The 26,078-nt window shown below is 40.2% G+C and overlaps 1 protein-coding gene across 2 annotated transcripts in view; it reads right to left on the bottom strand.

The window, feature by feature from the left end:
* The window catches only part of kif6 (kinesin family member 6), a 565,092-nt gene that overhangs the window by 25,596 nt on the left and 513,418 nt on the right, over positions 1–26,078 (bottom strand). Inside the window, exon 20 of one of the 2 annotated variants that reach the window (XM_043687249.1) lies at positions 1,878–1,967. The exons of the other annotated variant lie outside the window; for it this stretch is intronic. Within the exon in view, the coding sequence (XP_043543184.1) occupies positions 1,878–1,967 (90 nt within the window). The remainder of the gene's footprint in view (positions 1–1,877; positions 1,968–26,078) is intronic. 2 annotated transcript variants of the gene reach the window in all.

The raw sequence follows: 26,078 nt of genomic DNA, 5'->3' as shown, positions 1-26,078 counted from the left end.
GTAAGTGTCCATGAATTCATGGAAAGTAATTATTTGTTCCTGGCATGAAAGGGACTGAAACACAGCGCGATTCAGATCTTCACAAGTGGGAAATCTATTATGGAACAACTTCTGGTTCAAACATTACTAGCAATGTACAGCAGCAAAATAAAAAGCGCTTCTATTAGCTGCTATCTTCTCATTAGGTCAACTGAGTTTGGTAAGTTGGATTGTTTGCCTGTTGAATGAAACATGCGTATGGATAGATAGGCTGAGACAGTAATACCACAATCATTCTCAGATAACAGGATGGTCACTTAATGCTTTGGGTGGGGTTTCTCATCAGGACCCAACATTAGGTTTCCAACTCTGGTTGAGTGCCTTCATTCAGATATGAGCACATGATTTCCAGCTTCAAACCATTCCTTCCTTATACTCCTGCCATTTGTTCGACATGTTGTCACACTGCTTTCTACATCAGTCATGGCTTCATTGAAGTTTACGGCATGGAAACAGGCCCTTTGCCAACTTCTCTATGCCGCCCAGAATTGGGAAATAACTTTCTTATGCAATTAGATTAGGTTTCTTATAGTGGAAACAGGCTCTTCGGCCCAACAAGTCCACACTGACCCGCTGAAGCGCAACCCACCCAGACCCATTCCCCTACATTTACCCTTTCATCTAACACTACGGCCAATTCACCTAACCTGCACGTCTTTGGACTGTGGGAGGAAACCTGAGCACCCAGAGGAAACCCACGCAGACACGGGGAGAATGTGCAAACTCCACACAGCCAGTCGCCTAAGGCGGGAATTGAACCCGGGTCTCTGGCGCTGTGAGGCAGTAGTGCTAACCACTGTGCCACCGTGTCACCCACAATTAGGTTAGTCCTGACAGTCGCGACACTGCCATTTGCTCCATCTCTCCAATTGTTACGAAGGATAAATTAAAATTCAGAAAGAAAATTAAACAGAATTTTGTTTAATATCCACCATATCTTTTCTCCTTGACTGCTAAAAGCCAGTTCCCGGAGATTACAGGCCTGTCATTAGGTTCGGTGACCTAAACCCAGCTTCCTTCTCTTTCACAAAGACTGGGTGACCTGCTCTATCCTTTCATCAATTTCTAAATCCCCTTCCCCCACTGCACCGACTCCATGGGGTATTAATACCCTGCCTCACCCCAAGAAGCGATAAATCAACCGTGGCTGAGATTCAAGAGAGCTCCTGGGAGACAGGGAAGTTGGGAATTATAACATGAGTTTGTGGACATACTTGACGGGTAAGTACTTTTCCACAGGTTCACTGATAAACTTGCGGTTTCAAAAAAAGGGTCTGGTTGGGCCCAGCTTGTTAGCTGCAGTTATAGCTGTTTACTGCACTCTATTATATTAGGAGCACTAGTGTGCAATACTTGCAGCATCACCGGTGCTACCTTGGTGTGGAAGCTTCCACAGTCGCAGTTAGAATCCGTGAATGGTAGTTTCCACAGTCATCCTCTCTGCTGCTGGCTGCAAGCATTCCTGCATTGTACTGTTTCACAACAGGAGGCTCCTATCCAGGATAGTCACAAGGCAGAACTGATCAAAAACAAAAGAGGTATTCTTTTGCCCGATTGGAGTAGGGCATAGGATTTCCGCACCTAATCGGAAAATCTGGGTAATTTGCTTTACACCGCAAGATATGATCTGGAATGCACCACCTAAAAGCAGCAAATTCAAACAGGGAATAGATAAATTCATGGAAAGTCCAAGGTCTACAATGGGGTAAAAGCAGGGCAATAGGTCTAATTGGAAAACTCTTCTAAAAAGCTGCACAACACAATAAACTAAGTGGTTTATTGTATTTGTTGATTGTGTGATTGGTTAGAAGCCAACTCCAGAATAAGAAAGGTTTTACCTGAGGTCAGGTGACGGAAATTTGCAGGTCTTGACATTGTTTTGAGTTGCGAAGTCTGTACTCACATAGCCACTATTTGCTTCAATGCCGCTGTAAACCACGAGAAATAATTAATATATATTTTTGAAATTTAGATTTTAAATACAAAATGAAAAGCTTCCACAAATTTTTATTTTTAATATTCAGCAAGACTTATTAATGCTGGTGATTACTGCAACAAACTTTGCCTGTTGACCAACATGCAAATCTGGTGTATCCTTTGATCAAATCTGGTCAGGCAGGTTAAACTCATTGCACAGAGCAGTGTCAGGACATTTTCATAATTCAGTACTGCTTCTCCTGTGAAAGCGGCAACTGTCAGGACTGAATATTGACTATCAGCAGGAAGCTGTGGTCTAAACAGTGAGCCAAGTAAATGAACAGAAATGAATCACCAATTCTGCAGTCATGGACAGAATTTTACAGGCCCCCAGTCATCAGACAGGCCTGGAAAATTCTGTGGGTAACTTTAGCCAGCTCACCTACCCATCCCCAAACTTGCTTAATTTCATCATTGCATCTGACACCATCAAATCAAATCCTACTGAGAGGAGGCTGGTAACAGATGTGAGGTTGGAAGGAAGGTGTGCAGAGACGGTGGCTTCTTTTTTGACACAGGTAAAGGAAAATGTTGAGGTCCTAGAAACAGAATATATAGAAAGTAGGGCCTCAAAGTATGTAATCTCAGATCTACCACCAGTGCTACGCGCTAGTGAGAGCAGAAATAACAGGATGTATCACATGAATATGTGATTGGAGGAATTGTGTAGGAGGGATGGATTCACGTTCTGGGGCATTAAGACCAGTTCTGGGAAGGTGGGTCTAGTCAAAGCATCATCTAGACAGGACTAGAACCAATGTCCTTAGTGAGGGATGTTGCCAGTGCTATCGGGGGAGTTTAAGCTAAAATGGCAGGAATGTGAGTAGGGAGACAGAGGAGGGGGGGAAACAAGAATAAAAGCAGAAGACAGGAAAGTAAGAAGCAAAAGTGGAAGGCAGAAAAAAAAGAGAGAAAAACAAATGGGACCACAGTGCAAAATAAAGGTAAGGTGACTAACACGGCCATAAAAACTTTGCGTTTTAATGTCCCTACAGTGTGGAAATAGGCCATTCAGCCCAACAAGTCCACACCGACCCACCAAAGAGTAACCCACCCAGACCCATTCCCTTACCCAATTGCTCTAGATTTACCCCTTACTAATGCACCTACACGACACATCCCTGAATATTATGGGCAATTTAGTATGGCCAGTTCACATAACCTGCAGATCTTTGGATTGTGGGAGGAAGTCAGAGCACCTAGGGGAAAACCACGCAGACACAGGGAACTTGTGAATGGATTGAGAATTGGTTGACATACAGGAAACAAAGAGTGGGAATAAATGGGTGTCCTTCCAAGTGTCAGGCCATGACTTTGTGGTTACCACAATAGCTTGGATCACAGCTATTCACAACATATATAAATGACCTGAATGAGAAACCAAAGGTCCAAGTTTTCTGATGATACATAAATGGTCGGGATTATGAATTGTGAGGAGGATGCAGAGGGTTTCTAGGTGATTTAGACAAGTTCAGTGAGTGGACAGTCACCCAAGGCTAGAATCAAACCTGGGAACCTGGTGCTGTGAGGCAGCAGTGCTAACAACTGAGCCACCATTGCAAATGTGTGGTACATTTGTAATACAGCAGATGAATTAGCAGTGTATAGAGATATGAAAGATTGCAATATAGTTGCAGTTACAGAATCATGACTGCAAGGTGACCAATTAGAGGTACTGAACCTTCAGGGGTATTCATTATTTAGGAAAGTGAGTCAAAAAGGGAAAGGAGGTGGGTTAGCGCTGCTAATAAAGGATGTTTCAATGCAATCGCAAGGAAGGATATTGCCTCAGAAGATCATCATGTGAAATCTGTATGGGTGAAGATAGGAAACACTTTGGGGCAGAAAATGGTGTCTTGGATGATTTTAATTCACATATAGATTGGACAAATCAAACTCACACTGATATTGTGGAGGAAAATTTTCTGGACAGTGTGTGTGACAGGTTTTTCGACCAATATGTTGAGGAACTAAATGTATACAGGATACTATTTAAAAAGAAAGGGTTAATTAACCATCTTGTTTTGTGGGATCCCTTGGGGAAGAGCCAACAAAATGTGAGAGAATTCTACATTAGTGGAGAGTAAAGCAGTTGAATCAGAAACTAGAATGTAAACAAAGGGACCTATGAAGGAATGAGGTGCAAATTGGCAATGACGGATTTGAGAACATTACTTAAAGGGATGATGGTGGACAATGGCTAATATTTAAAGAATGTATGCCTGAAGTACAAGGACTATTCATTACTGTCTGGCAGAAAAATCAAAGTGATGACTCAACTATAGGCCTACAAAAATATTAGGTGTAGTATTTGATCCAAATAATAGATATATAAAACTGGTAAAGACAAAAAAGGAAATTATAGTGGGAAACTAGGAAATGGCAGTTGAATTGAAAACATATTTTGGTTCTGTCTTCATAGAAGAGAGTACCCAGGAATGGTAGGGAATCAAAGATCTAGTGCGTGGGAGGAGTTGAAGGAAATCGATATTACAAAGAAAATAGTGCTATGGGAATGAACTCAGTTAAAGGCTGACAAATCACTCTGAATCTTATAATCTATATTTCAGAGTATTAAAGGAAGTGATCCTGGAAATATTGGCTGCACTGACAGTCATCTTCCAAAATTCTATAGACTCTGAAGCAGTTCCTACAGATCAGATGGTGAAAAATATAACCCCATTATTTAAAAAAAGGAGAGAATAATTTGGATATTTGTGAGGTATTGCATTTTTGGTAAAACAACAAGGGCAGAACTAATATGAATAAAACTAAGGCTTTGTGTAGTGTTGAAGAACAGAGAGCTTGGGGTTAATGTACATCATTCATTCAAGTTTGCGTCACAGGTAGACAGGGTGGTTAAGAAAGCGTTTAGCATGCTTGCCTTCATTGTTCAGACCTTTGAGTATAGGAGTTGGGATGTCATGTTGAGGTTGTTCAGGACACTGGTGAGGCCTCTTATAGGAAGAATATTATTAAGCGGGAGAAGGTTCAGAGAAGATTTACCAGGGTGTTACTGGGAATGAGGGCTTGAATTATAAGGAGAGGATGGTTAGGCTGGGACATTTTTTTCACAGGAATGGAGGAAATTGAGGGGTAGTGTTACTGAGTTTTTAAAATCATGAGGCGTACAGATAAGGTGAATGGCAGGTATCTTTTCCCTAGGGAGGAGAATTTCAAGACTAGGGGCGTATTTTTACGGTGAGACGAGAAAGGTTTAAAAAAGAAATGAGGGGCAAATTTTTTTTTATCCAGGAAGTGGTTCATGTGTGGAATGAGTTTTCAGAGGAAGTGGTGGACGTGGGTACAATTACAATGTTGAAAAAGACATTTAGATAAGCACATGAACAAGAACTGTTTGGCAGAATACGGGCCAAGTGCAGGCAGGGGGAATAGTTATAGTTTGGGATTGTGGCCAGCGTGGACTGGTTTGACCGAAAGGTCAGTTTCTGTACTGTATAACTCTATGACTTTAAGTACAAACCAGATAGCCTAACATCAATAGTGGAGAATATGCTAGAGTCTGTCATAAAAAACAGTTAACAGAATGTTTGGAAAGCATTAATGGGATTGGACAAAGTTAGCATAGGTTTATGAAAGGCTAATCATGCTTAATAAATCTATTAGAGATATTTTTGAGGATGTAACTTGTAGAATATATAAAGGAGAACCAGCAGATGTGGTGTATTTTGATTTTCAGAAGTTGTTTGAATAGATTCTACATAAGAACTTAGTGGGAAAAATTAAAAACATATGCAATGGGGTCATATATTGGCATGGATTGAGAATTGGTTGACATACAGGAAACAAAGAGTGGGAATAAATGGGTGTCCTTCCAAGTGTCAGGCCATGACTTTGTGGTTACCACAATAGCTTGGATCACAGCTATTCACAACATATATAAATGACCTGAATGAGAAACCAAAGGTCCAAGTTTTCTGATGATACATAAATAGTCGGGATTATGAATTGTGAGGAGGATGCAGAGGGTTTCTCGGTGATTTAGACAAGTTCAGTGAGTGGGCAAACACATGGCAGATGGAGTAAACAATGGCTAAATGTGAAGTCATACACTTTGGTGTGAGAAACAGAAAGGCAGAGTATTATTTAAATGGTGATGTTTTGTAAAATGTGGATTTATAAAAGAATGTTTGTCTTTGTACACAAGTAATTGAAAGTAGAAAGGCAGGTGCAGCAAGCAATTAGGAAGGCAAATGGTATGTAAGAGGATTTGAATCTTACTCAGTTATACAGTGCCTTGTTGAGACCACACCTAAAGTACTATGTGCAGTTTCCATCTCCCTCCCTGACACTAAGGCAGTTATAGACTCTTGATCACTAAGATATTTAAGGATTTAGAGTCATTGAGATGTACAACACAGAAACAGACCCTTCAGTCCAACTTGTCCATGCCGACCAGATATTGTAACCTAATCTAGGTCCATTTGCCAGCATTTGGCCATTATACCTCTAAACCCTTCATTTTCATATGCCCATCCAGATGCCTTTTAAATGTTGTAATTGTACCAGCCTCCACCAATTCCTCTGGCAGCTCATTCCATACACGCACCACCCTCTGCATGAAAAAGTTTCCCTTTAGGTCCCTTTTATACCTTCCCCCTCTCAAACTAAACCTATGCCCTCTAGTTGTGGACTCCCCCACCCCAGGGAAAAGACCTTGCCTATTTACCTCATCCATGCCCCTCATGATTTTATAAACCTCTACAAGATCATCCCTCAGCCTCTAACCCTCCAAGGAAAACAGCCCTAGCCTATTCAGCCTCTCCCTGTAGCTCAAATCTTCCAAACCTGGCAACATCCTTGTAAATCTTTTCTGAACCATTTCAGGTTTCAACAACATCCTTCTGATAGGAAGGAGACTAGAATTGCACGCAATATTCCAAAAGTGGCCTAACTTATGTCCTGTACAGTCACAACATGACCCCCAAACCCCTGTACTCAAGGCTCTGACCAATAAAGGAAAGCATACAAACGCCTTCTCTATCCTATCCACCTGCGACTCTACTTTTAAGGTACCATGAACCTGCACTTCAAGGTCTCTTTGTTCAGCAACACTCCCAGGACCTTACCATTAAGAGTATAAGTCCTGCTAAGATTTGCTTTCCCAAAATGCAGCACCTCTCATTGATCTTAATTAAACTCAATCTGCCACTCCTCAGCCCATTGGCACATCTGATCACAGGGAAAGGGCAGGAAAGTGGACGATGAATACCAGATCAGACAAGATTCTATTAAATGGCAGAGCAGGTGTGAGGTTCTGGTTCCTATTGCTCGCTCAGAAAGGATATACTTGCAACAGAGGGAGTGCAGTGGAGGGTCACTAGACTGAACTGGGGATGGCAGAACAATCCTATGAAGAGAGATTGATTTGACTGGACCTTTATTCACTAGCGTTTGGAAGGATGAGTGGGCAGCTGCTGTTAGTGATAATTTACCGGCTAGGATTAGTTTTGGTTTTTGTGAACAGGACATAGCTTGGCAATTTTCCGCGTTGCGAGGTAGATGCCAATGGGGACAGCTTGGCTCGGGGGTATAGTTAATTCTGGAGCATGTCTTCAGTTTCATTACTTTAATGTTGGCAGTACCTACAATCTTTGTAGCATTCAGTTCCTTCAGCCATTTATTTATATCATATGGCCAGAATTGAATTGGCAGACGACTTACGTGATGCTGGCAATTTCAGGAGGAGTTCGAAATAGATCATCCACTTGGCACCTCTAACTAAAAATGGTAGCAAATACTTCAGACTTGTATGTTGGGCATCCCCATCACTGATAGTATTAATAATATGCAATGCAGGATAGTTTGAGGCCAGCAATAAAATATCCAGCAGATGGCAGTACCAGCACACATTTGATCTCTTCAGGCCACAGACATGGAACTTTGCTTGGGAGTAGCTGCATGCAAGAAGGACTTTCCCAAGCCTTTCACTATAACATAAAGTCCTGAATCATTCTACAGCCATTATGTGCATTGATGATGGAGGGAATGAATGTTTAAATCGGTGGATTTGGTGCTAATCAAGCCAACACTGTTGAAGGTTAAAAATCACACATCACCAGGTTATGGTCTAACAGGTTTATTTGGAAGCAATAGCTTTCGGAGTGGTATTCCTTTATCAAGTAGCTGATGAAGGAGTGGCACTCTGAAAGCTAGTGCTTCCAAATAAACCTGTGGGACTATAACCTGGTGTTGTGTGATTTTTAACTTTGAACACCCCAGTCCAACACCAGTATCTCCGAATCATAACACTGTCGGATGTTGTTTACTCTGCACTCATGTGTTCCCTCACACTTGTACATTTTAAATACTGAGCAGGCTTTGGTTGAGTTAGGAGGTGAGTTACGCACTGCAGAAGTCCCAGCTGCAGCACATCTTATGGCTGATCCAGTTCAGTTTCTGGGTATTTAAAATTAACACTTGACTTACTATCAGTAAATGCATGGAAGGCAGATGCAAACATCTGCCATCGTTTGCATGTAGAAGTGTTCCTTAATTTTACTCTTGAAAGTCCTAGCTTCAATTTTCAGACAAAGTTACCTATTCGTAGACTCCTCAATGAGCACAAGTTCTTTCTCAATATCTAATCAGTGTTCCTTTGAACAGTTAGAAAACCCTTCAGCATCTAAATTCTAGGGAATGTGTCCCTGGGGCTTGATCGTTGTTGCCTTGTAATTTAACCCTTGGAGTCTGGGGATCATTCTTGTAAATCTATGTTACTCTGCCTTCCAATGCTGAAAACACATGGGAGGTAGCAGGAGAATTGGCCACCTGAATCCCTAATTTCAAAATTCAAAAGTGGAGTGAGCAATCAAGGTCTCCCTCAAGTTGAATGTACATAATTTCTGCTCTCTTTCACATTTTGCTGCTGATTGAATTTGCTGCTACTATAAGCCAAACAGACAAAACAAAGGAGAGAAGGAGCTCATGCGTGGAGTAGCAAAGGGAAGGTGAATGTGAGGGAGGCTGTCATGCCAGCGGGAAGGGGGCCAGAGCAAGTGAGGCTGAAGATTCTTTGGAGTTGATTGGAATTAGTCATCAGTCTATGACCGAGGTTTGGTGATTGGCTGAAGGGGAGTGAATTGAGTTGAGTTCACTGAAACAGGCAGTAAGCATCACCCAGGGGAGTGAACGAGAGGAGATCTGTGAGGCATGTTGTCAGCATCACCTACAGGAGAAGCTGAGGTTTCTACCCTGAGATAGGGAGTCAGCATCACCTGGAGAAGAGGATGACGGGAGGAGCCCATGTCCGACAAGCAACTTTAGTCTGGCCCATTTCCAGAAACTGTGCTGTTTCATCTTCCATTTCATCTGGAAGCTTAAGATAGATCCAGTTTGCAGGAATCCCACGTACAAAACTCTGGATGGGGGAGAGGGTTGGAAATGTATACAACGTTGCCCTCAATGTGACGGTCACCTTTGTGTGTGGCTGCATCAAGCTGTGCATAGACCCTAGGTATGCAAACACCAAGTATCACTATGTACTGAGGTTCTACCTGTCCCCGGTATTGTGAAGGCTGGGACTGGCCTTGCTAGTATGAAATGCTCCAAGTAGTTGGACCAGTCCGTATCACCTGTCCTTCATGCAGACATTTGCAAAGAGAAACACCTTTGACCACAAAGTGGTCAGCACATAGTGTCCTCAAGATCCTGAGCGAAAAGGAGAGGGTGGATCCTGTAATGTTGTTCCCTCAGCGGACTGTCAAAGTCATTTGGCAGAATGCCTCATCACCAGAACTTTCCAACAAGCTCCAAGACATTGCTTGGCTGATGATGAGAAGGGCACTACCTGTGAGATCCTTCATGTATGCCCTGTTGGTCTGTGGAACTGCACACCGCTCTCGAAGTGGGGTGGGTAGGGGGTAGAGACTGTCACACATCTCCTTCTGGAATGTGCCTTTACAAAGGAAGGCTGGAGAAAGATGCAGTGGTTTGTGTCGCGGTTCGTCCCGAGCAGCTCTGTGACGTGGAGCTCTATGCTATGGTCTGCTCCCCGGGACACAAACTGAGATAAACATGGACTGTGCCTGGAGAACCATCAACTGAATGAAAGAAGCTGTTCGGTCTGCCTGAAACTTGTTGGTCTTCCAGAACAAGGAGTTGACCCCAACTGAGTGTTGCAGACTGGCACATTCCAAGGTCCAGGACTACATGCTGAGGGGCACACTAAAGCTTGGGGCAGCTGCTGCTAAGATGCAGTGGGGAAAGAACAGGTCTTCCTGTTGAAGGTAAATGGGGACCATTCAGTTGGTGTTTAATGTTGAGGAGTGGACGACATTTAGGCAAATTCGGAAGCTAAGTAAAAGCATTTTGTGGGGGGAGGGCATGCTTGCACAGTTAAATAAAGATGGCACATGTGCAATAATTAGGGAGGACCTTCGTTCAATAGATCAGAATGTGAAATCAATTTGGGTTTAAATGAGGAAATAGTAGGGGAAAGAAATCACTAGTGAGAGTAATCTACAAGTCCCTTAACAGTAACCACAATGTAGGACAAATACACTGGCTGTTTGCAATAAAAGGGTGGTAATAGTCATGGGTGACATTAATCTACATATAAGCTGAAAAGAAAATCAGAATGGCAGTAGTATCTTGGACAAAGAGTTCATAGAGCGCTTTTGAGATTGTTTCTCAGAATAGCACATTGTAAAGCCAATAAGAGAGCAGCTTGCTATTGTATAATGGGACAGGACTAATTTATGGCCTCAGAGGAAAGATATCCTATGGTTGTAGGAACCATAATATGCGTTGGTTGTCATATTACAGGATTCAATCAACTCTGGAACAGTGTCTGCACATTGGAGGGTAGCTAATGCCACTCCAATATTCAAAAAGGGAGGTAGAAAGAAAACAGAGAATTATCGACCAGTAAGCCTAAAATCGGTAATAGGGTAAGTTCTCAAATCTATTATCAAGGGCTTATAGCGGAGCATTTAGAAAACACTGGCAGGATCAGACAGAGTCAGCATGGATTTATGAAGGAGAAATCATGCTGATTTATGTTTCTATGTTTGAACTTTTCATCCAATTTGAAACAGAGAAGAGTGGGTCTAAGACTACTATTTTAAACTTAAATAAAGGAAACTGCAGACATGAAAATTGAGGCGGCTGACTTGAACTGCAATACTGGGTTGTGAAATAGAAATGATGCCATGCATTTAAGTGGATATTTCAGAATACTCAGAACAAGTACATACCTCCTATTAAAAAAATTTCAACAGAAGGACCAACCAAACATGTTAACCAAAGATGTTAGGGAAAGAATTGAACTTAAGGAAATAACTGTACAAAGGTGATTGTCAAATCACATGGCTGGTTAGAATATTAAGAGTGACAGAGAATGACTAAAAGGTTAATCAGGAAGAAGAAGGTTGAGTATGAGAGGAGGCTAGCTGGAATGTTTAAAGTAGAGAGCACAAGTTTCTACAGGTATTTCAAAAAGAAATGCTATAAGTAAAGTGAGTATTAGCCCTCTAGAGAGTGAGAGTGGGAAGTTAATAGTAAATAATAAAGAAATGACAAATGAAATGAAATATATATTTTTCTTCTACCTTCCCCAGAGGGGATACAAAAACATTTGAATAATAGCTGTAAATCAGGAGGTGGTATGGAGAGAGGAACTTCAGAAAATTATAATCATGAGAGAAACAGTATGAATCAAACTGTTGGAGCTGTGTGCTGACAAGTCTCTGGGTCCAGGTAGACTTCATAGGATCTTAAAAAAAAATCCCTGAGGTAGTAGATGTGCTTGGTATCAATTTTCTAAAATTTCCCAAACTCTGGAAAGATTCCATTAGACTGGAAAATATCAAACACAACTCGTCTATTCAAGAAAACGGGAGATTCTTTTGGTAGATTAGTTTGACATCTGTCATGGACAAGATGATAGAATAATCATTAATGTGGTTATAGCTCGGCATTTAGAAAAACCCAAGATAATCAGGAAGATTTGGAACAGTTTATTGAAAGGGAAATCATGTTTAACTAATTTATGAAACTTTAGAGGAGTAATGTGCTGTGGATAAACAGATGCCGTTATACTTACAGTATTTGGATTTCAAGAATACATTTAATAAGATTCCAAATAAAAGGTTATTGTGCAAAGGTAGAAGCTTGAGGTGGATAGACTGGCTGGCTGGCAGAAACCAGTGAGAATGCATAACTGGGTACTGGTGTGATAAGTGGAGTACTGCAGGTACTTATGCTGGATCCTCAACCTTTTACAATTTACATCAACGATTAGACAAAGGGAGTGAAGGCACAGAAGCTAAATTCACAGAAGATACAAAGATAGGTCAGAAAATATGCTGGTGTAGAAGACATAAGGAATGTGCAGATGGCCATAGATAGGCTGAGTCAGTGGGCAAAAATCTGGAAGACGGCTTATAATGTGGGAAAATGTGGTGATGTTCACTTTTGCTGGGACAATAATAAAAAAGCGTATTACTTAAAAGGAGAATAACTGTGGAATTCCGAACAGTAGAGGAATCGAGGTGTTCTAGTGCATCAGTCACAAAACATTAGAATGCAGGTACACCATATTATCAAGAAGGCTAATGAGATGCTAGCCTTTATTATGAAATGGATTGAACGTAACAGTAAGAATAGAACAAAGAAATGCGGATGCTGGAAATTTGAAATAAAAACAGAATTTGCTGGAGAACCTTGGCTGGTCTGGCAGCATCTGTGGAGATAAAGGCATCCATCAAAGTTTTACCTGCACATCCACTAATATCATCTATTGTATCCGTTGCTCCCGATGCGGTCTCCTCTACATTGGGGAGACTGGGCGTCTCCTAGCAGAGCGCTTTAGGGAACATCTCAGAGACACCCGCATCAATCAACCAAATCGCCCCGTGGCTCAACATTTCAACTCCCCCTCCCACTCTGCCGAGGATATGGAGGTGCTGGGCCTCCTCCACCGCCGCTCCCTCACCACCAGACGCCTGGAGGAAGAACGCCTCATCTTCCGCCGCGGAACACTTCAACCCCAGGGCATCAATGTGGATTTCAACAGCTTCCTCATTTCCCCTTCCCCCACCTCATCCTAGTTTCAAACTTGCAGCTCCGCACTGTCCCCTTGACCTGTCCGGACTTGTTTCCAGCACCACTAATCCAGAATCTGGTTTCCAGCATCTGCAGTCATTGTTTTTACCTCTGTGGAGATAAAGCAGAGTTAATATTTCAGAAAGTAAGTAAGAATGTTATGCTTCGATGATACAGGATATCTCAGATAATGTATGCCATTTTGGTCTCTTTCTTTATGGAAAGGGGGTTTACTAGATTAATATATGGAACTAGTGGGTTGTTCTATGAAGACACTTTGGACAAGCTCCATTGTTTCCACTGGAGTTTAGAAGAGTGAAGAGTAACTTGATTGAAGTGCATAAGATCTTGAATGGTCTTAACAAGGTGATGTGAAAAAGATTTTTTCTTCTTGTTGGCCAATAAGGGACACTGTTTTAAAATTAGGTATGGCTCTCTTAGGAATGAGATGGGGAGAATATTTTCTCTCAGATAATTGTGCAAATTTAAAACTCCCTGCCTTAGAAGGCAGTAGAAGTCGGGTAATGGAATATTTTTAAGACAGAGGCAGTGAGATTTTTATTAAGCAAGGGGATCAAAGGTTATTGAGGGTAGAGAGGAATGTGGAATTTTAAACACAAACAGATCAGTCATGCTCTTTTCAAATGACAGAGAAGGTTTGAGGGGGCGAGTGGTCTAGTTTTGCTCCGATTTCACATGTTCATATGGACAGCTACAAAACTGGCATCAATCCAACAATGAAGGAATTATCCTGGTATTTCCGGTCCACAAGAAGCAGGTCAAACTGATTGAGCCAATCATTCCCAATCCTCGTGAAGTGATAGAAGGTGTTAATTTCCTCAAATAGCACGTGCTCAGCAATAACATGCTCACTGCTGTCTATTGTGACTCTTGCAAGGGCTGTTTGCCTCGACCTCTATACAGCCTTGGTCCGAACATCGATAAAACAGCTGATTTCTAGAAGTGAGTAAGAATGAAAGCTCTTGACATCATTGCAGCATTTAATTAAGTATGGCATCAGGAACCATGGGAAAATTGAAATGAATGAAAATCAGGAGAGAGTCTTAAGTAGCAAAAAGGAAGACGGTTGTGTTGAATGAAGACCAATAATTTAAAACACATGATGTCAAAGTTCCTCAGGACCATGTCCTATGCTCAATCGCCTTCATCTGCCTCTTCAATGATTTTCTCTCCATCATAAAGTCAGAAGTGGAATGTTTGCTCATGATACACACAGTTATTTCATTCGTAGATCCTTAGACAATGAAGCAATATATACCCATATGCAAGAAAACATGAACAACAATAAGATTTTGACTTTGGTTGCTATGTGGCAAGTAACATATACATTACACAAGTATCAGGCAATGACCATCTCTAACATGATGGAGCCTAACCATATCCATTTGACATTCAATGTTGTTATTTCCAACACATTAAATATTAAGTCCTTCGACAAATGATGCAGCAGGGTTTCCTTACATGCCCTCTATAAGATGCACCACAGCACTCACCAGGGCACCTTTAGGCTCTAACCCTGGACCTTGTACTATCAAAAAAAAAGGCTGTAGATGAGCGGGATCACCACCACCTGCAAGTTCTCTTCCAAGTCACAAATGATCCTAATTGGAATTAAATTGCTATTCCTTGACAGTGTGGCATCAAAATTTTGAAACAAAGTTCCTAACAGCTTTGTGCCATGCAGCATATGGATTGCAACAGTTCAAGAATGTGGATAACCACCTTCCCAAGGGCAATTAAGGTTAGGCAACATGCGTCATGAATGATGACAAATACCTACCAACGTTAAGCTTCTATCTTCTAAATCAATTTCCACCTAGTCTTCCCTAGTCTTATACAGGTAGCCTCCACTTTTTGAATGTTCGCTCTACACAATTTCGCTTTTACGAAAGTTCTGTTTTTGTGAATCCAAAGAGGATTTCCACTTTTGTGAAAAACAGCAATACTTTTTTTCCATATAAATCATGCACCTTCACTTTACGCCATTTTCAGCTTGCGAAAGGTTTACTGTGAACGCCTTACTTTCGGATAGCGGGGACTACCTGCATTTAAAACTTCTGCTTAAACATCACCTCTCATGCAAGGCATCAGGACTTAATTGATACAGTATTTGAAACCTTTTCCACATAGCCAGTATTTTACATGAAAATTATAGCATTACTGTCACTCAAGGTTTGCTAATATTACCCTTTCACGTTCATGTTCAAATTAAACAATCAAAATCATTTAAACAACACATCACCTAATTGTTTACTCCTCTTCAATGAAAACAAGTGCAAATCAATGTGTTTTTTTTTGTAGTTTGTAGTTCTAAGTATTTGAGTCTTGTGGATAATAATGGTTATATTGAAAGGTGGAGCAGGCTATTCCTTCTATTTTCTATGTGACCCTTGTCTGCTTGCGTTTGTTGTTGAAAAAGCATTGAATACAACTCTCTAACCTGTCATGCGCAGATCCTTAAAGCAGTTCTCTGTCAACCTAACTGAAAAGTGACAAGTGCAAGTGTAAATTATTTGAAGTTGGTTATGTGAACCCACTTGCTCATGTCCATAAGATCATAAGATATAGAAGCAGAAGTAGACCAATCAGCACACCGAGTCTGTGCACCATTCAATGGGATCATGGTTGATTTAAAGTCTTCAACTTCACTTTCCTGCCTTTTCCCCCATAGCCACTGACACCCTAATCAAAAAGAAACAAAGAACTGTGGATGCTGGAAATCAGAAACAAACACAGCAATTGCTCAATGCTTAGCAGGTCTGGCAACACCTTGGAGAGAAAGCAGAATTAGTGTTTCGGGTCCAGCAACCTTTCTTCAGAAGTCAGTGTTCTGTTTTTGTTTGTGACCACTGATTCCCTTATTGATTAAAAATGTCTATCTCAATATACAAAGTGACTCACGGACAAAGCCTGCTGTGTTAAAGAATTTCATAGATTCAATTTCCTCTCAGATTAGAAGTTCCTCCTCAACTCTGTCTTAAATGTGTAACCCTTATTCTTAACCCCTTATACCCTAGACTCTCCCCTGAGGGGCAACAACGTTTCTGTATCTACCTTGTCAAATGCTCTGAGAATCTTGCATGTTTCAATCCTACCTCTCATACTTCTATATTCCAATGGGTACAGGCTCACCGTCTCAACCTCTCCTCATAAGACAGTCCCTTCACACCTGGTGCCAGACTATTCAATCTATTTGGAATGCCTCCAATGTTGATGTATCTTTCCTTTGTTAGGGGACCCAAAACTGTTCACAGTATTTCAGTGGTGATCTGATTATAGCCTTGTACAGTTTTATACTCCTACTTTTATACTGCATTCCCTTTGAAATAAATGCCAACATTCCATTTGTCTTTCCTATCACCTGCAGAACTTGGAAACTAGTATTTTGTAATTCATAGATGGGAACTCCCAAACATCCTTTTCTGTAGCTTTCTGCAGTCTTTCTCCATTTATATGATATTCAGTTCTTCTATTCTACTGTCAAAATGCATGGCCTCGCATTTCTTCATATTATATTCCATCCACCAAATGTTTGCCCATTAACCTGTCCATATCCCTCTGCAGACTCTGTGCTACCCTCACCACTTGCCTTTTTTGACATCTGTTAAGTTAGCTATAGTGCATTCACTTGCCAACTCATTAATGTACATTGTAAACAATCCAAGATTCAGTGCCAACAAGGCCTTGGTTGCAGAAGGGCAATCAGATGATGCTAAATCTCACACCTCTATCAAGTGCACTGACTGTTCAATGTAACATCCTTTCTCAACCAACTTCGCTAAAAAAAACCTGAAAACAACAAATGCTGGAGATCACAGTGGGTCAGACAGCATCCATGGAGACAAAGCAAGCTAACATTTTGAGTCTAGATGAGTCTTCATCAGATAAATTTTCATCAGTGATAGGATTTTTCTTACACAAAAAAGTGCCAGTGGACTTCAAAACAATTCCTTAAACTGCAGGTGAAGCCCCAGGAGATAATTCTTGGAGATGTTACATTTCATTATTTTTAACCTTAATGAGCACAGATCATTTTGACCCAGAGAAATAAACATCTCAAAAAAATTAAAGAGGTAAAATTTGCTTCACATGAAGCCACAGAGCAACTGAGAAACATGTCATCAGAAGGGTAAAAAGTAGATGATGCATAATGACTCAATTTTCTTAGATTTTAGATCCGTTAAATTGTGCTTAACTATTGAACACAGTAATACATTTCTGCTTGCAGTCAAGTGCGCAGTAAACTAAAATATAATGAATTGCAGGAGCTTTTTGAAGTCCATCTGCAAACACTTAGAATTACTAATGAATTATATAGTTCACAACACGTCAAAAAGAACTACTACATAGTACCTTTTTAGCCCATATGCCTGGAATGTGGCTGAGGTTGTTAAAAAAAAATTCTTACTGCTGCATGTGGTTTCACTGTTAATCTAATAAAACTTAACCCATGTTTCTTCAAACAGGAATTTTTTTAAGGCAAACATTCAATACTGCTGCATATAACCTACAGGAATGTTTTAGTTAAGCTGTTTTTGGGATTACAATTTGTCAAGTAAACTGAAAAGTATAGTCTCTATAACTCAAAAATCGCCGTATTCCCAGAGGACCATAGATCTGTTCTCTTATTAGAGAGAGTCAACTGGTGAAGGTTTAACCTGAGGGTCATGACGCCTCAAGTGAGCGAAGAGGTTGAGAAGGAGAGTCCTTCATGATAACTGCAGCCAGTGTGGAAACTGAACCCATGTTTTTGCATCACTCTGCATCACAAACCAGTCGACTGAGCTATCCAAAAAGCACTCACAGCAGAACCTTCCAGAATCTTACACTGCTACTAGTGAATGGAGAGTGTTGTGAATCAGGTCGCTTAAAGTATGATTCTCAACACTCCCCATATGTAATTGCGTAAGCATCACAATTGCATGTTGCATTCTCAATGGATTAGCTATTGTTATGACAAGGTTACAGGGATAGGGTCGGTCTGGGTTAGATGCTGTTCAGAGGGTCAGTATGGACTCAATGGGCTGAATGACACTATAGGGATTCTGTGATTAAGCTAGCCAATTGGATACAAAATTGGCTTGACAATAGGAGCGAGGGTGTTGATAGAGGGTTGTTGTTCAGACTGGAGGCCTGTCATCAGCAGTGTGCCACAAAGATCAGTGCTGGGTTCACTGTAATTTGTCATTTATAGAAACAATTTGGATGAGAATAAAGGAGACATGGTTAGTAAGTTTGCAAATCACACCAAAATTGGTGGTGTAGTAGATGGTGAAGAAGGTTATCTCAGAGTACAACTGGATCTTGGTCAACTGGGCCAGATGGGTGAGGTATGGCAGATGGAGTTTAATTTAGATAAATGCAAGGTGTTGCATTTTGGTAAGACAAACCTGGGCAGGACTTACAAAATTAGTGGTAGGTCCCTGGGGAGTGTTGGGAGTGTTATCAAACAGAGAAACCTAGGGGTGCAGGTACATAGTTCACTGAAAGTTGGGTCACAGGTAGGGTGGTGAAGAAGGTGTTTGGCATGCTTACCTTTATCGGTTAGAGCATTGAGCACAGGAGTTGGGACATCATGTTATAGCTGTACAAGGCATTGATAAGGTCACATTTGGAGCACATTTGAGCATATAATTCTCATCACCCTGTTTTATCTGAAGTTGCTGGGGCAACACTTCAAGGTCATTATGAGTGGACCAAGTATCATCCACAGGAATTTTCCAGACAGTCACTGAATTACATTCTCAGCCACTTTTGGTTTGTAAACCTTCTTCAAATTTTTTTAAATAAGAGAAGACACCTCCCAATTCTTTCTGCCATCCAGGAATTCAAGAGGGCCTTAAAAACACTACATGGGAGACAAATTACTAAAGTCGATAAAAGCTGTCAGGTCCATCCAGATAAGTAATACTCCCAAAAACCATATCCATGGCTAAGCAAGGAAGTTAAAAATTAAATAAAGACAAAAACAAAAGTATACCATACTGCAAAGGTGAATGGCAGGCTGGAAGATTGGGGAATGTTTAAAGATCAACAAAGATTAATAAAAAAAAACCTAGAAGAGCAAATGCAATTTATGAAAGAAACTCCACACAAAACACAAATACAGATAGCAAAACCTTCTATAAGTATATAGAAAGAAAGAGAATAGCTAAGTGAATGTTGCTACCTTGGGGAATGAGACAGGGAGTTAATTGTGGGAAACACAGAAATGCTGGAGTCACCAAATCAATATTTTGCTTTAGTTTTCATGAGGACACCAGTACCATCCCAATAGTAACAGGTAATGCAGAAATTGTCGGAAGGGAGGACATCAGAACAATTTACATTACTAGGGAATAAGTACAATTAGGATTGAAAGCAGACAAGTCCCCGGGGCTTGATGGCAGCAAGGAAGTGGCAGCAGAGATAGCGGATTCATTGGTTACAATATTGCAAAATCCCCTACATGTGGCAAAGTCCCAGTGGATTGGAAAAATGCTAATATAATGACCTTCTTCAAAATAGGAGGTAGGCAGAAAAAAAGAAATTACTAACCAGTTAATTTAACATTTGTCGCTGGGAAATTGTTAGAATTCATTATCATGGGTGCACGAACAGGACATTTGGAAAGTCAAACCGCAAACCATCACAATTTTATGATGAGTAGATAAAGTTTGACTAATTTGCTACAGCTCTTCAAAGATGTAACAAGCAAAGTGAATAATAGGGATCCTGTAGATGTGGTATATCTGGATTTCCACATAAGGTGTTGCACTAAAGGTTAATACACAAGGTAAGATCACCTGGGGTTAGAGGTAATTTATTAGCATGGGCGGTATATTGGCTAATGAACAGAAAGAAGAGATAAATGTGCCTTTTCCTGCTTTGCAAAATGTGACTAGTGGGTCCAACTAATTAAAATATATATTAATGACTTGAATGCAGGGATAGAAAGTACTAAAACTAAATTTGTAGATTGTAGATGATAGTAAAATAAGTGGGAAAGTAGGTTGCAATGAAGAAGTAAGAAAATTATAAATAGATACGGATAGGCTTGGTGAAAATGCCAACATTTGGCAGATGAAGTTTACCGTGAATAAGTGTAGGTTTGTCCATTTGTGTCTGAGGAATAGAAAAGCAACTTGTTATCAAAATACAGATAAACTTTAGACCTTTTCGGTGCAGAGAGATTTAGGTGATCTAGTTCATGAATTTTAGAAAACTAGTATGCAGGTACAGCAGGTAATAAGGGAGGCAAATGGAATTTTGGCATTTATTTCTAAAGAAGTAGTGTAATAGTAGGTAAGCGTTGCTAGACCTGTTAAAGGCATTAATGAGACTGCACGTGGAGTATTGTGGACAATTTTGGTCCCCTTGCTCAAGGAGAGATGTGGTTGTATTGGAGGCAGTTCAAAGGAGATTCACTAGATTGATTTTAGACATCAGGAGTTGGTCTTATGAAGAGTTATTCAACAGTTTAGGCCCATTTAGAAGAATGAGAAATCAAATTGAGATATACACAATCCTAAAGGGGATAGACAAAGTAGATGCAGAGAGAATGATTTCCCATGTGGGGCAATCTAGAACAATTCTAGAACAATAGTTTTAGGATAAGGGGTAACAGATTTAAAACAAAGATTTTAATAAAGCCTTTGACAAGATTCCGCATGATAGATTAATTAGTAAAGTTAGGACACATGGGATTCAGGGTGAGCTTGCCAATTGGATACATAATTGGCTTTATGACAGGAGACAGAGAGTAATGGTGGCGGGTTGCTTTTCAGAATGGAGGTCTATGACCAGTGGTGTTCAACAGGGATCAGTTTTGGGTCCTCTTTTGTTTGTCATTTATATAAATGATTTGGATGAGAATATAGAAGGCACTGTTAGTAAGTTTACGGATGACACCAAAATTGGTGGCAGTGAAGAAGATTTTCTAAGATTACAAAGGGATCCTGATCAATGGATCAATGAACTCAAAAATGGCAGATGGAGTTCAATCTGAATAAATGCTAGATATTGCATTTTGATACAGCAAGCTAGGGTAGGGCTTTTACAATTAATGGTAAAGCCTTGGGTAGCGTTGTAGAACAAAGGGACCTAGAGGTGCAGGTAAATAATTCTTTAAAGTTTGCATCACAAATCGACAGGGTGGTTAAAACAGCGTTTAGCTTTTCCCTTCATTGCTCAACTCCTTTGAGTATAGGAGTTGGGAAGTCATGCTGAGGTTGTATAGGACATTGGTGAGGCTTCTTCTGGAAAACTGTGTCCAGTTCTGGTTACCCAGTTATAAGAAGGATATTATCAAGCTGGAGAGGGCTCAGAAGAGGTTTACCACAATGTAGCTGGGAATGGAAGGTTTAAGTTATAAAAAGCGGCTAGATAGGTTGGTACTTTTTACACTGGAGCGCAGGAGGTTTAGAGGTGACCTGATCGAGGTTTATAAAATAATGAGAGTGTAGTTCAGATTTATGTAGTTGTCTTTTCCCTAAAATGGGGAATTCCAAGACTGGGGGTACATTTTTAAGGTGAGAGGAGAGATATTTAGGAAAGACATAAGAGGCATATTCTTTACACAGAGGGTGGTTCGAGTGTGGAAAGAACGTCCTGAGAAAGTGGTGGATGCAGATACAATTACAACATTTAAAAGGCATTTGGATGGGTCCATGTATAGGAAAGGCTTGGTGGGATATGGCCTAAGAGCAGGCAGGTGGGACGTTTTGTTTGGGATTATGTTCAGCATGGACTGATTGGACAGAAGGATCTGTTTCCGTGCTGTATGACCCTATGACTCTATAATTCTATGAAGAGAAATTACTTCTCTCGAAGGGTCATGAATCTAAGGAATTCATTACCTCAGAGTGTAGTGGATGCCGGGACATTGGGTCAATTTAAAGAGAAGATAAACCAATTTTTAACTATTAATGAGTTGAATGGTTACAGAGAGTGGGTAAGAAAGTGGTGTTGAGGTCAAGGTGAGATCAGCTATTATCATATCAAAGAAGCAGACTGGAGGAGTAGAATTGCCTACTGCTACTCCTAGTTCTTATGTTCTTAGTGGATTACAGTCTAGGACTTGCTGAAAGTATATGAGATTGCGCATCCAGCTGGCAGCATCTTGGAATCTGAGAAAAGACATAATCTCTGTTAGCTAAAAGAAAAATATTGGGGCAAAATCGATCAAAAATTGCCAGTTCATTTCATTGCTTACTGTGGTCTACGAAAGTCAGTTTAAGGTGATTGCCAATCTGATCAGTCTAGCATTATATCCTAGCCTTATGCTCTTTAAGTATAATATTGGCTGGCTTGGGGTGGAGTGGACATTTGTTTCATCATCTTGGATCTGGAAAACATCGTTGCTGGAATAACAAAATCGTGCTTCATGGATGTACTCATTAAAATAAAGTTTGAGAAGGGAATCCATAATGGGATCCAACTGGTCTACAGAAATATCAACTGTTTTAATCAATGAGCTGAATTGGAAAGTATTCTTATCAAATTTGGAGTAAGCCAGAGCTATAGACTCTTCGTTTTGTATTTGAGTTGCACTGAGTTAGCCTAACATCAGTAGTTGAGAAAATACTGGAATCTATAATAAAGGTTGTGATTACCGGATATTTCGAAAATAATTTTCTGATTTGGCAGAATTAATATGGATTTACGAAGTGACAATCATGTTTGGCAAATCTAATAAAGATTTTTGAGGGTTACTAGCACACTAACCCAACAAAGGGGAAGCATTAAGATGTGGTGTATTTGGATTTTGATAAAATTAACACAAGAGGTCAATAAACAAAATGGAATTGTGGGTAATGTATCAGCATGGATTGAGTATTAGTAAAAAGCGGAACACAGCAAGTTGGAATAAATGGGTCATTCTCAGGCTGACAGGCTGTGAATCCTGGTGTATTACAAGGATTACTGTTAGGGCCCCAGCTTTTACAATACGATGTGGCTAAATGTTAGGTTATCCATTTAGGTAGCAGGAACAGAGGTATTTAATTTCCTGAAAGGCGAGAGATTGGAATGGAGTGAAGTCCAAAGGGACCTCAGGGTCCTTAGTCATAAGTCACTGAAAGCTAGCAAGCAGGTGCTGAAAGTAATTTGGAAGGGAAGAGGTTTTGAATACAGAAATGAAGATGTCTTGCATCAATTGTATAGAACACTGGCTAGATTCTATCTAAATAATTGTGTACAGTCTGGTTCCCTTGCCTAGGGAAGGATATACATGGCATAGAGGGAATGCGGCAAGAAGTTCACCAGACTGATTCCTGGGGTGGTGGGCTTGTCTTATAAGGCGATGATGAGGAGACTCCTCTGGTGTTTAGAAGAATGAGTGAAGATTTCATAGCAGTTTACAAAATATTTAAAGGGACAGACAGGCAAGATGTTTAAAGAATGTTTCCCTTTGCTGTGCAGTCTAGATGGGGGCACACAGTCTCAGAATAAAAGGCATTTAGGACTGAGATGAAAAGGTACATGTTCATTCAGATGGTGACGATGTAAATTAATTAAGATCCATCTCACTTATCTTCTACTACAGCTTTATGATAGTCATAATAGGGAAGTTACTGAATAACCATTGGAAGGGCAAGGGTAGCAGAAGCATCAGAGCACTAACACCCCAAAGTTATGGTAGATATTGATGTTACTGCAGATGTTGATGTTACTATAGATATTGATACTGTAGATGTTGATGTTACTGTAGATATTGATACCGCAGGTGTTGATGTTATGGTAGATATTGATACTGTAGACATTGATGTTACTGTAGATATTGATACTATAGATACTGATACTGTAGATATTGATGACACTGTAGATATTGATACTGTAGATGTTAATGTTACTGTAGATATTGACAATACTGTAGATATTGATACTGTAGATGTTGATGTTGCTGTAGATGTTATGGAATATGTTGATACTGTAGATATTGATACTATAGATGTTGATGTTACTGTAGATATTGCTGTTACTGTAGATGTTGATGTTAATGTAAATATTGATACTGTAGATGTTACACTGTAGATATTGATGTTACTGTAGATGTTGATGTTACTGTAGATGTTACTGTAGATGTTGATACTGTAGATGTTGATGCTACTGTGGATATTGATATTACTGCATATGTTGGTGCTGCTGTAGATATTAATGTTACTGTAGATATTGATGTTACTATAAACATTGATATGTAGATACTGATGTTACTGTAGCTGTTGATGTTACTGTAGCTGTTGATATTGTAGATATTGATACTGTAGATGTTACTGTAGATATTGATACTGTAGATGTTACTGTGGATATTGATGATACTGTAGATGTTGATGTTACTATAGATGTTGATACTGTAGATATTGATACTGTAGCTGTTACTGTAGATATTGATGCTGTAGATGATACTGTAGCTGTTGATACTGTAGATATTGATGCTGTAGATGTTACTGTAGATATTGATTTTACTGTAGATGTTGATGTTACTGTAAATGTTGATATGTAGATGTTGATGTTACTGTAGATGTTGTTACTATAGATATTGATACTGTAGATATTGTTACGGTAGATATTGATGTTACTGTAGATGTCGATGTTACTGTAGAGGTCGATGTTACTATGGATATTGATGTTACTGTAAGATGTCCATGTTACTGTAGATATCGATGTTACAATGGATATTGATGTTACTGTAGATATTGATGTTCCTGTAGATGTTGATGTTACTTTGGATATTAATGTTACTGTAGATATTGCTGTTACTGTAGATATTGCTGTTACTGTAGATGTTGATGTTACTATGGATATTAATGTTACTGTTGATACTGTAGATATTGATGTCACTGTATATGCTGGTGCTGCTGTAGATGTTGATGTTGCTGTAGATATTGATGTTACTGCAGATATTGATACTGTATATATTGATGTGACTGTAGATATTGATACTGTAGATGTTGATGTTACTGTAGATGTTGATGTTACTGTATATGTTGGTACTGCTGTAGATGTTGATGTTACCGTTTATATTGGTGCTGCTGCAGATGTTGGTTTTTAGGTCAATCTTTGAAGCCCTCAAAGTTATTCCCAAAATGGAGTTGACTTAAATGCTATGTATAAAAGCGACCTGCCAGTATGGATGTGGGCAGTCATGATTTAGAAACATTATCGATATTCAAAACAAAAATGAGGATGCCTTAAACAGTCAGCATGTTTTAAAGACCCTCATATCTTTACTACTGTGTATCACCTCCTTGATTCCTCGTGTCCAGTTATAAGGTACTGGTTAAGTGAAAGATGCACTTGTGAGATGAAACATTGAGACTGACTACTTGTGCAGGTCCTCAATATAAGGTTGGTAGGGGGTGAGGCCAAACTGGATGCTCAGTGATATGACTGGAACTGATAGTTTTCATTGTACAGTTTTGCCCTCTTTCCTCAGTCTGCTGGCAATGACTGAACAGTAAGCAGCTCCAAGCTTAGCTAAATGCCTGACTTTGATCTCAATATCTATCAGAAGTCTGATTTCTGGAAAGAAACCTGCGTCTCTTTTGCAAAGTGCGCCAATCTCCTGGTGGCTCCTGGCTCCCACTCCCGGCCTGAGCAAGAACCCAGACCCCAGAAAACAACTGCTTGCAGCCGATCATCAGCTCAGATGCTCCTGTTCCTGTCACTTTACCTCTACACCTTATTTCAGCCTATACATACTGTACATTCATCAATAATTCAAGTACATTTGAGCTCCTATGAAAGAAACATCTGTGCACAGCTACTGAAGGAACATAAACTGGATACTGACTTAGTGGACTCTCTATCAATGTGTTCTGGATTAGTGGTGCTGGAAGAGCACAGCAGTTCAGGCAGCATCCAAGGAGCAGCGAAATGGACGTTTCGGGCAAAAGCCCTTCATCAGGAATAAAGGCAGTGAGCCTGAAGCGTGGAGAGATAAGCTAGAGGAGGGTGGGGGTGGGGAGAAAGTAGCATAGAGTACAATGGGTGAG

This window comes from Chiloscyllium plagiosum, chromosome 3 (genome assembly GCF_004010195.1).
Source record: "Chiloscyllium plagiosum isolate BGI_BamShark_2017 chromosome 3, ASM401019v2, whole genome shotgun sequence".
Lineage (NCBI taxonomy): Eukaryota > Metazoa > Chordata > Chondrichthyes > Orectolobiformes > Hemiscylliidae > Chiloscyllium > Chiloscyllium plagiosum.
This window is presented reverse-complemented; position numbering and strand designations above follow the sequence as displayed.